Source organism: Nelusetta ayraudi, unplaced genomic scaffold (assembly GCF_046127955.1).
Source record: "Nelusetta ayraudi isolate G7.1 ecotype Tasmania unplaced genomic scaffold, CSIRO-AGI_Nayr_v1 ptg000052l, whole genome shotgun sequence".
Classification (NCBI taxonomy): domain Eukaryota; kingdom Metazoa; phylum Chordata; class Actinopteri; order Tetraodontiformes; family Monacanthidae; genus Nelusetta; species Nelusetta ayraudi.
Genome location: NW_027466102.1, coordinates 3,075,336 through 3,087,500, shown reverse-complemented (window position 1 = coordinate 3,087,500; position 12,165 = coordinate 3,075,336). Strand labels below are relative to the sequence as shown.

General features: G+C 44.9%; 1 protein-coding gene across 8 annotated transcripts in view; it reads right to left on the bottom strand.

Moving 5' to 3' along the window:
• The window catches only part of sipa1l1 (signal-induced proliferation-associated 1 like 1), a 65,424-nt gene that overhangs the window by 2,929 nt on the left and 50,330 nt on the right, over positions 1–12,165 (bottom strand). For all 8 annotated transcript variants that reach the window (XM_076037554.1, XM_076037548.1, XM_076037552.1 and 5 more), the window contains 9 exons: positions 11,042–11,140; positions 10,278–10,453; positions 9,580–9,867; positions 8,481–8,630; positions 8,067–8,200; positions 4,198–4,295; positions 2,530–3,077; positions 1,314–1,505; positions 1–171 (listed from right to left, as the gene is read on the bottom strand). The exon at positions 1–171 is cut by the window's left edge and continues 1 nt beyond it. In XM_076037554.1, the coding sequence (XP_075893669.1) occupies positions 1–171; positions 1,314–1,505; positions 2,530–3,077; positions 4,198–4,295; positions 8,067–8,200; positions 8,481–8,630; positions 9,580–9,867; positions 10,278–10,453; positions 11,042–11,140 (1,856 nt within the window). The remainder of the gene's footprint in view (positions 172–1,313; positions 1,506–2,529; positions 3,078–4,197; positions 4,296–8,066; positions 8,201–8,480; positions 8,631–9,579; positions 9,868–10,277; positions 10,454–11,041; positions 11,141–12,165) is intronic.

Genomic DNA, 12,165 nt, shown 5'->3' with positions numbered 1-12,165 from the left:
TTTTCCTTGTGTCTGCGTGGCGCAGGCGGGCTGTCCGGGGCACAGTGCCTCTTCACGTCTTCCTCCATGGTGGATTTGGCATGAGGCTGGGGAGAGTGCATGTCCCGCAGAGAGGGCCGGGCTGCTGGGGTCGGGATCACCTCCACGACTCTCTCCTCACCTGGCGACTTCCTGGAAACACAAGGAACGAAGAGTAAAATTAGTACTTTAATCAATTGTCAGCTTAATTTGACCAATTAAAGGTTAAGTGCATAATATTTAGAGATCTTGAAGGAGAAACAGCGACATCAAGTGGTTACATTTTAGGTTGCAACGTTTCTCACTCTCTCTTGCCCTCCTGAGCTCGCCAGTGAGCTTCAGTGGCCTGTGCACACAAACCTGGATACCTCATCCACCTTTTTCTTCTTCTTCCTTGGTTTATTTGAGGACGCCAGCAGTCACCCCAATCACAAAACGCGCAGTCAGGCAGGCTGGATTGTCCACACCGGGCTTCCTTAGAAATATGGTGGTCCAAAATGGTAGCTAACTGGGAGCAAGACCCTTGCTATTTGTATATTCTTATATGTAAATGCAAACCGCTCTATGGGTATGAAAACCAAATTACTTTTACTGTACTGCGTTTAGCATTACAGGCATTTATTGATGTATTTATGAGCAGTATATTAAGCTTTGATCAATATAAAAATCATAAATCAAGCCAAATATTCCACACTGGACCTTTTTATAATAAGCCATTTCAAGAAACCACGCGATCAATAGTGTTGTTCGGAGTGCTGCATGACCACTGTAGTTGCCCTTTTCATCCACGAGGGGGCAGTGAAGCAGAACAAATGTCACCGCCACCGAGTGGCGTGTATGATGGAAAAGCAGCGTGGGTGGACAAGGGACGGGATCAAACGCAAATGTCTTCTATAGGTTCTCAAATATGAATAGTCTTGTTGTCTTGATGGCAGATGGCATTTTATAAGCCCAAAATACACAAGGATGCAGAAAGAAAATACTGACCTGTACGACATTGCAAACACTGAAAATATCCGTTGTAACAAATAAAATACAGAGTGAGAGCTGCTATAATTAAATTGTTCTGGTCTAGTTTAGCCTGAGAAAATCCAATCTCACCTTCACATCATCTAGCATTTTCAACGGCGTAGAAATTTCTATTTGAAGGATTTGTAGTTATAATGTAGGAATGCAGATAAGCTGAAAAAATATTAGATGACTGTTTTTGTTGTTGTTGTTGTTGTTTTGGTGCAATATATTCCTCTCTAGAAGGAAACACTCCTTAAACAAAAAAGACACAAAAAAAAACTTACTTCCGTGCATCTCCAAAGTCCACTGAGTTGATGGTGGACCCAGGCTTCCTCCAGCCAATGAGGTACTTGGACTGAGCGCCCTGGCGAGGATAGAAGCTCTTGGGCCCAGGGGACGCCGAGGACTGGGACGAGGGGGAAGTGGCTGAAGAAGAAGATTCGTCCCTCGGGGAGCTGTGGCCCGAGTGCCTGGTACTGGTTGGTAGGAGAGGAGAGAAGGAGAGGGATTACTTAGCGAGGCAAAGCCTGCTTAATAACAAGGCTGGCAACATAACATCATTAAAAGGAAGAACAATAATTAAAAAAGAAGTCTCTCCGGGTTGTGGCAGGGTTTTATCTATATACATATATGTATATATATATATATATATATATCTATATACATATATGTATATATATATGTGTATATATATATATATATATATTTATATATATATATACATATATATACATATATATATATATATATATATATATATATATATATATACATACATATATATACATATATATATATATACATATATATATATACATACATACATACATACACACACACACACACACACACACACACACACACACACACACACACACACACACACACATATATATATATGTACATAGAGAGAGAGAGAGAGAGAGAGAGAGAGAGAGAGAGAGAGAGTGAGAGCATGGCTGAACTGAAGCCAAACTGCTGGACGGGTGATTCTCAGGTCATGAACTGTCCATGAACTAAACAAACTTGCTAAAAATGTCAAAGGGCTACGACAATGACATCTGTCCACTCCTTTGTTGCCGCTGATAAGAACAGTGACACGCGTCCCATATTATTCCTCAGAGAGAAGGTTACAAAACAAAATGACTGCTGAGCTTCCAGGAAAAAACCAGAGGGGGGCTCTTTTTTTTTTTTTTTCGGGAGTGTGTTTTTCTTGGATGAAGTAACATTGGGCTTGAGTGACGAGTGGGAGTCCTGCTGCGGCTGTGCAGCTCGGGAAGATATGAGTGACCGGTCGAGTTCTGGGAACAAAAACAGAAATAACTTCACGCTTTAGGGGGCGACTTTTTCAATCTGGAGGGTCTGACAAACCCACATGACGCCTCTGAACCCGCTGTGCCGGCATTTGATTGGCTCGTGGTCAAGTTCAGTTTAGTTGTTTTGGTTTTTTTTTAAACCACTCTGATTGCGCCTCACTGGCACTCTACCCAACAAACACACCTTGGGTGCGGTCCGGCTTCACTCAGACTGTAGGTGCTGCTGTCTCTCAGGAGGAGGTGGGTGGGCGGGGTCCGGCCGGTGTTGTCGTGGCTCCTCTCCACAGGCGGGCCGGGCGACTCGGCGGCGGCGGGCGACCTCTCCAGCATCCTGCGGGCCCCCTCGGTGGGGCTGTGCCATGGGGACACCGAGCGGTCGCGGTCGCGGCCGTCCCGCCCGCCGCCTCCGCCGCTCGGAGCCAGCAGGGAGGTGGTGCTGCCGTGGTGGGAGTGGGGGTGCGAGTGGTGCGGCGCTCCATAGGAGCTGGTGTCGATGCCGCTGTCGGCCGACGCCCCCTGCAGGTAGCCGCCTCCCCCGAGGCCGTTGGGCTCCGTCTCGCCCTGGTCGCCGCCGCCGCCACCGCCACCGCTGCCGCCACCGCCACCGCCACCGCCGGAGCTGCCGCCGCCCACCCCCATGTCGTACCACTTGTCGCTGTCGCTGTGGCCCCCGCTGGACGCTGTGCTGGACAGTGTGTTGCTGCTGGAGTGTCCCGAGTAAGGGCCATCCGACTGCGGACAGCAGAAACAGGAGGCGAGTTTTCACAATTTTTACAATTTCACATTTGCTGTTGAGATGGAAAAGGAGTGGGCTGAAGCTGATGAGCTCGTAGCTTTGCCTAATACAAACCACTGTATGATTTGGTAAATACATTCATTCATCATCTTCTATACCCGCTTATTCCTATTCAGGGTCACGAGGGGTCTGGTGGAGCCTATCCCAGCTGTCTTAGGGCGAAATTTGGTAAATATTAAATGAAAAAGAAGCCAATCAGCAAAGTCAATTAAAGGTCCAGTGTGTAACATTTGGCTTGATTTATTATTTTTATATTGGTAAAAGCTTATTAAACTGCTCATAAATATATTTTAAACAGTGTTTACTCGCAGTGCAATAAAAGTAATTTTCCTTCCCTTAGAACGATTCTTAGCTATATATAAGAAATAGAATATACATATAGCAAGAGTCTTGCTCCTAGCTAGCTGCCATCTTTGCACTGCTACATTTTGAGTTTTGTAATTAGGGTGAATGTGAGCGTCTTCTAATAAAGCAAAAAGGAAAAAGGTGAACAAGGCATCCAGGTTTGTGTGTGCAGCCCAGTGTAGTTCACTGGAAAGCTTAGGAGGGAAGGGGAGTGTAAAAAACGCTGCAATCTAATTCTTAACCACTTGATGCCGCTGTTTCTTCTCAAGTTTCCAAATACTGCACACTTAAATTTTAATCATGGAAAAACAGAGTCAAAATAAGCTCCTTACACAGATGCAGCCTGGCGGACATGGCAAATCAATGAGAGCTTATCAAAGTAAGGTACAAAGTACATCCCATACCCATATGACAAACCACTTTTATTTGTATGTGTCTCTATTTTTATAGGAGGTTTTCTGATTCGCTTTGTTCTGTAGTCACGTGGCTATAGTGGCTGTGATTATGGGAATATTATTGATCAGTGTCTAATAAGCCTGCGAGGGCTGGACACCAATCATGGTGTTTGACAATTAAACTGATCAAATAATCAATCAATCAATCAATCTACCTATCTTCCTATCTATCTATCCAATTCCAATTAACTTCCTCGTAGCTCTGTCCTTTAAAATACTTTTAATGGTATACACACAATAACAAGTGAAGCCCCACCTGGCTGCCCTTCTTCGGGGAGAGATGGATGACCTGCTCCTGTCTCTGGATACGTGGCGCTCCAGAGTAACCTGGACCCGACTTGGAAACTGGTGCCTCTACAAGTACAAAAAAACAAAACAAAAAAAACTATTTATGAGGTTGTTGCCAAATATGGACATTGTAAGAAAAAACATTGCCTGACAGTAGTTTTATTTACGCTTTGCTACCACAAGGGCGATGACAACGACACCTTCTTTTTTAGGTCTCTGCTGTGACCAGATCACTTGAAACAAAATTAGTGCACATCAAAGAGAAATCTGTCCCCAGACAGTCCCTGCTGGCTGTATTTGTTCTGGGCAAGCTGTGCCACATAGGAACAGTATGTGTGTGTGTGTGTGTGTGTGTGTGTGTGTATGTGTGTGTGCCAGCATGCACGAGTCTATGTATGTGTGCGTGCATGCCCTGAAGCAAAACTGGGGGTGCAAACGGGGCTGTTGTGTAATTGTCTACACGTTACGCAATAAGACACGCAGAGGAGGCGGCTAATGACCGCAGCACGAGTGCTCAAGCTAAGGGTGGTATCATTATATCTGCTGGAGGGGGATCAACAGGGTAGGGTACTCTCGCCATAACCCAGTTAAAATACTCATTAACCGCACAACAGCTGTGCATCGAGGTTCTCTGTGATAATTACAGAAATAGTCGGAAGGTTTGTATTGCAGCTTATTAAAGCAAGTCGACGCGTGCAAAGAATTTGAAACAGCGTGTTGGTGTGGCTGAAGTTCAGAAGTTCATCACCGCTTGTGTCCAAGTTGCCTTGGGATGAAGGCGGGGTTGGTTACACATTGGACTGGCCGCCAGTTCAATGCAGGGCCCCATGGACAAATGCGGGAAAATGAGTTGACTCCTGGCTTAATGTTCACGCCTTATGGCTTCGATAGGCAGCAGGAGCACCTAAGAGAGATCTCCTGCACACGCCACACACAGGCTGCAGGTTTGATACCCGGGCCCAGCGTCATTTCAGGAGAGGAGCAGCTACTTATGAGCAGCTGAAGTTATTCCTCTCCAAAACATATATCCTAGTAATACTAGCCTGACTGGTGAACAAGACATTTGAGTTCAAAAGAGTCAAAAAAGGTCAAATTAACTTTTTTTTTTAAGAAGATTAAATAAGCTGATGAGACACATCAACCATAAAACCACTGTTTTGTACTATTTTCAAACACAGTGGAAGGCTTTTGGGGCCAGCAAGGCCTTCTCTGCTGCCTACACTTTACTTTGAAAAGTACATTGATAAAATTATTTTCCATAGTCTGTTCTTTTCACATCATGTAATGTCCACTTGGTTGTGCTGCTTCCAGTGTTGAATATTACGGAAGAGTTTTTATTCAATCCTATTGCAGCTAGCTTGTGTTGTCAGTTCTATGAAGTCTGCTTTACGCCAGCGGAATCAATATCGCAGGGCTCCTGTTCGCTGTGAGCGAACGGACCACAGTCAGTTGTGATAGCCAATCAGATCTCGAATACGCAATGCCAAGACCTAGCTGGCCTTACTCTGTACTTAACATGTACGTGTACTGCGATTGGATCAGCCCTGAGAACCTGTAAGACTTAACCCAACTTGGAATTTCCCTAGCCAGCACGACGAGCCAACGATGGCTGAAGAAGAAAGCAAAGACTTGTTTGCACTTGGTCACTTGTAACTGTTTTGGGGGATCGTATCACAAGTACGCATCTTGAAGCATCTGTTCGCACATGGCATTAACATGCGTCTCGAGCGTGCCACTTGTGATCGCATTAGTGCATTTCTAACCACTGGGGGCAGTAAAGCGCAAAACTACGGCTAGTTTCACCTGAAAACGAATAAGAATCAACTTCCTGTTTGCGGACTATATCAACTCACTCGTTTTAATTCTACAGCGGCTCGTCCGTATGGATCTGAACGAGGAGCAACGACTGGTGGGACAGAGTGGTGATGACTTTATTTTCGGATCAACAGTGGCTGGCAAATTTTCGGATGCAACGTCGCACATTTAATCTCATGTGTGGGAAACTGCGACCACTGCTCCACTGACAAAATACTCTAATGCGGAATGAAATTTATTAGCATCCTAATAAACGAGTCCAACAAAAATGATTTGTTTTCGCTTCTTGTTTGTAGCATTATAATGACGATACTATGCTATGCTATGCTATGCTATGCTATGCTATGCTATGCTATGCTATGCGACGCGACGCGTCGGAACCACCTCCCCGAGGTGGTTTGAGTAATCAGATGACAATACGAATTTGGAGCATTTCCACTTGGTTACTTTGTGTGATTTTTGCCGATCGGAATACGAAAAACACTTGAAATGACCGAGTGCAAACAGGGCCTTAGTTACCATCTGCAATTTGTAATGTAAATAATATGTCGCAATGGACAACTTTGGACAAGAGTTTTAAACTCACAGTGTACTTTTGTTAGAGTTAATAAAAGTTTGTTGAGGAATCTCTTAAAATCGCAGTTTATTTGTAAGTTTTGACAGTATCAGTGGCCTTAGTGTCCTACTCTTAATTCTGACTTTAAATGACCTGGAAACCTGTCTGTCTGTCTGTCTGTCTGTCGCTCAATTAGGTCACCTGTATGAAGGTGATGCAATGTGTTAGTGTGATTCTGTGTGGATTCTCGAGATGTGGTGTCATATCAAGGGTATGATGAGGCGTCTTAATTTAGATTGGGTTAAGAATGACGTCACTGGTGGCCTAGGTGTGAACTGCACCCTCCGCCACTGTGCAAACAGAATGCAATGACCAAAAAAATATAAAACAAACGTCTGTTGTTTTGTGAATTTTTTCAAATATATAAAAAAAATAAAATAAAATAAAATATTGTGCAACACACTGAAGGGCTATTAAAGCCGAAGACTACATTCAATGTTAAACTGCAGGTGCAATGGGAAAACTCCCTACTGAGACTCTATTGAGGGCAAAGAATGATGCACTGTTTTTATGAATGGAGTCCCAGCAGCTTTTCGCTCTGCCCTCTGCATGACTTGAGTAACCTCTGAGCAGAGCTCTGCCACATCACCACTGCTGAAGACTAACAGGTCAAGGAAGTTACAGTGAAGGGAAGTGGAAAGGACGGAGCCCTGAACCACAGAAGAGAACAAAGCAGACTTTGAAGGGCTGGACACTGACACGGGCCAAGTTGGCCCGACTTGCATTGTTTCAGCCGAGCCAGTGAGGATAGAAGTGCTGTGAAAAAGAAAACCCCAAATGAGAGAGTAGCTCCTGCCCTCTGTGATTGTGGCATTGGGGGGGCAGGTTGAGGGCACCAGCTGAAAGTAGGCTGGGGTCAACAATCCGGCAGAGCAGCACCACGTCGTTTCTGTGGCTTGCAAAAGAGCAAGTAAACAAGAGGGAAAGTTCTGAGAGAGAAAAAATAAAAACTGTGCATGGGGAACACTCATAATTAAATAAAACCCAAAGTACAAGAGAGGAGAAAAAAGATGAATGGCAGGCAAGTGGAAGAACTATGCGAGAATGAAACAGCGGCGAGGAATGAGGAAATGAATGAGGAGTGTGGGGTGCGGGGGGGCACAAAGAAGTTGTTAAGTGAATTGTATGAACAGGAAAGAACTGAATTCTTCCACTTTCTCGTTCCTCTTTCTTCAAGCAGAAACTGTCAATCACCGCACAAAAGCAAAAACCTGAATAACGCCCCTCGTTCCCCATCGTTCAACAACCTGATGCATTTTCCTTTGTCTATTGATATTGTTGTCTCGTCAACAACGACGGGAAAATTTTTTGAGTGACAAAAGTGCCGCTGACGGACCAAAAAGTGCCAAAAAGTTGGAAGCACTTTCAAAAACCTCCCAGTGTAAACAACACAGAGTCAGGCGCACCTGTGGAGCCTCTCTCAGTCCCTCCGCCTTCTTCCATCCTCGACCAGTTGGGAGCCGACTTCCCGCCGGAACCGCTGTCCGCCATCACCTCTCGCCTCTCGGAGAGCATTGGCGAGTGGCGGCTGCCCACAAACCTGGTGAACGGGGCAGGCGAGCACAGAGGACAGTTAGCCCTCCTATCGGCTGAGCCGCATGTTTCAGCGGTTCACAAATGCAGAGGTGAGCACATTCACGCACCCAAGATTTAGAGAACAGATATTAATTTTCGATAGTAGGAAGGTTTTAAAAAAAAAAAAAAACTATTTCCAAAGCATTTCCCTTATTAGTCATCAAAAAAAAAATGAAAGAAAGAGAATTAAAGCCTCGAGGCCTATTATTGTTCTTAAATAATGAGATTTGCTGGGTCTCTCTTACTGCTCGGGCATGGACTTCTGTCTCCAGTGAGCGGAGCTTCCAGAGGCGTCGCTGGAGCAGGAGAGGTTGCTGGGTGAGCTGCGGTTGTGGGGGGAGCGACCCAGCGCCAAGGAGGAGGCCAGGCTGTAGCTCTCGCTGCCGGGAGACATCCTGCATCCAGACACGCACGTATGAAACACAACAATCACGCCGCACGGATTCTGCAGGGTGTGCGCGGGGAACAGAGAACGTGCAGGAAGCTCGCCGAACACGGCAGAATGTTCTTCAGACGCTCTTCCCCGGACGCATTTCTTGATCATTTTTCGGCTCATTTAACAGATGAAAATAAACGTGTTTTTTTTTTTTTTGTTTGTTTGTTTTTTTTTTGGGGGGGGGGGGGGGCTTAAAGAAGCTGCTGTTGTCAGGCAAGAAACTGAGTTTCTTCCCCCTGGCCATTACCACGGCCCCCACCCAACCTCACACACTGCCCCTCTACTGCACAAAACATGCCGACACATCTTGCATACTTTCAGAGACTTTTACGATCCTGTACACTCTCCACATATTTTTTTGACGGGCCTTTGTGAATTATGTGTTTCTTTTGTTTTTTTAAAAAAAAATTGGTTGGATATAGCAGCGTTTCTCAACTGGTGGGTCGCGACCCAAAAGTGGGTTGTGGAGCTGTTTTGATTGGGTCACTGCTTTGTGGGCAGTTTCCCTTTCTTTTCCTTTTTTACAGAGATTTTAAAATATACAGTATATATATTTTTAGAAAAAAAAATTGGGCATTTATTTTACAGGACACGCAATTCAATTCAATAATTTCAATAACTTCTTTACTCGACATGATAGAAAGTGAGCTAGCGTTTTAAACGTTATGTTATAAATGTGGGTTGCAAATTCAGTTGAAAACCAATGGTATATGGGCTATTTCAGATTTATTTTTTTTTATAGAGAATCATCTCTTTTAAGCATTGCCACTTTTGTCATTTCACTGCACATCCAGCATGAGCATGTGACAAATAAAATTCTTGAAACTTGAATCTAAATTGATTCTTTTATTCCAGAGTGGGAAGTCAACCTGGACCTGGTGGCTTTAAAAATAAATATCCCGTCTGACCTCTTGGTGTCCAGGGGTCGACCGTCGCTGCTGACGCTGCGCGGGATGACGGCGCCCCTCTCCAGCCTCTCGGCGGACAGCGTCTTCCCCACGGAGCTGCCCAGGCTGATGGCCCGGTTGGGGGTGTGCGGCTGCGGCGAGGCGGTCAGCGACTGCTGGGGGCTGCTGGACGTCCGCTGCCACTTGTTGTTGTTGCTGCGGAAGGGGAACTTGTACTCGAAGGAGCCGCTGTCGGTGCTGCTCCCTTTGTACTCGGACACCGGCATCCGGTAGAGCTCGGAGCAACCCCTGCAGACGGAGGGTCACTAGTGAGCTGAGGGGCTTCACCAGTGGGTTACTTCACGAGAACGGCCGAGGGACGAGAGGATGCGCTCACTGGTTACATGCTGATGACATAAGAATGATGACATCACCAAGGCTGGAGCCAAAATCGCCCCCTTACTTTAGTGCAGTCCAAATTGTGAGTGAACATCGCTATTCACCAAATAGTCGACTCAAAGTATGCCACAATACATCACTAAAAGTAGTGCACAACTGGCACTACATCCCATCATGGATTGTTCTCATACTAGATTCACACACACACACACACACACACACACACACACATACAAAATAAGATATACAAGTAATATACAAATATATATATATACACAAAAAGCATGCAATGAACACATGAACAAGTCCTCGGCGCCCACCTGCGAGGGGTGGCGTCGTCGTGAGGGGGGATGATGACGACGCGCACAGCCACTGACGTCCGCAGGAGGTCGATCATCTGCTCGTGGGTCAGCGTGGCCACGGCCACCTTGCAGATCTCAACCAGTCGGCTCCCCTGGCGGAGGCCTGCCTGCCAGGCGTAACCGTAGGGCTCCACCTGAGGAGAACAAAGTTGGGCAGCATTAGAACAGGAGAAGCGTGACGCGAGTGCAAAAAACATTAGCATTCAATCGCCATCAGGGTGAAGGATTTAAAATCATCTTTAATGTACGAGTGTCTACATGCTAGAACAATTCTAAATGCTAAATTGACGCGAAATTGAAGTGTCAAACACCATGATTGGTGTTTATATGTGCGTATATCATATATATGATATATATAATATCATATATATATATATATACGTATATCATATATATCATATATGATATATATGAAATCATATACATATACATATACATATATATATATATATATCATATATATCATATATACAATATATGTGATATATGATATCATATATATATGATCAATATATGATATATATTGATCCTAATCAATATATATTGATTATGACTGATATTCAATGATGAGACAGTTACGTTAGATACAATGTTTCATTCACACTAGTTAACTTTGCTAGGGAGTAAAACACTTAGAAGAGCTCCACCACGGCAAACTACAAAGCCGTGTTCGATTAAACGACAAGCCGACAAGCATACGGAGAAGAGCACCGGACGGATACCTCGGCCACGATGCCCTCGTAGTTCACGTGGAAGCCGAGCTGACCCAGGCCATTTCGCCGGAGCGTCATCTCCGTCGTCTCGCAGCCCTTTGTTAGGAGCTGGACATGAGGGGAGAGTTGGTGAAACACAGAGACGATGAGAAGAAGAAGAACAAAAGCATTTTAAAAGCACAAAGAGGAGGAAAAGTGTGACAAATTATATATTTCAGCGTAATAGTTTATTTGGAAAGGCAAAACAGCAAACTGTGTGTGACTGTGTTACAGCGTGCATACTCCCACAATGCCCACTGAGGAGACGGAGTAGGAGCCTCCTGCTGTGACTCTTGAAGTGTTCGTTTTCCATGGAAAGATACCGCTGAGCAGTTATTCAAGTATTCTGAAGAGCATTTTTTTTTTTAGTTAAATGTATCATTATTATTATTAATTAAAGCAGATATACAATTGGACGCAAGTGCCTGACCATCAGTACGCTGCAAAAGTCCTCATTTTGAAAAAGGGTTCCGTCCTCAAATGTGCAACTTATCTCTTTACTTCTATCTGCCCATTACAACTACGGATTGCTTCAGGGCTGCTTTTCATAACAGGATATAAAAGATTTTTAAATAATCGTAAAAAAAAAAAAAAAAAAGACATAGCTCCAGAGCAGCCAAATCATGAGGAAAAGGGAATGAATCAAGCTGCGCACTGGCACCTGATCGGAATTGTTATAATGTTCTCTGATGCCTCTGAAAGTGTGCGTGGGCGGCGAATAGAGTGCAAGGAAAATGGAGCGATATTGAGCAAACAAGGGGGAAAGGACCAAAGGAAGTGCGTGCGTGCGTGTGCATGCGTGAGAGAAAAAGAGAGAAAGAGAGCGGAATGGGGAGATGCCCATTTCCCTCCGTCTTCCTGGTTCAGAGTTGCAGAACGTGAACATCAGACGCATAAGAAGCAACGATGAAAGTGCTTTTTTCCCCCTTTTGCTCTCAACTCAGACAAGGAGCGACGGTGCGCCATGCGTGTGTGTTCAGATACTAAACAGCGCGCATTTGTGCATATCAAAGATCCAGGTTACATAAATACATGATAAACGTGCACGCACGCACACACACACACACACGCAGGGTGGGAAAAGGCTGGGGAAT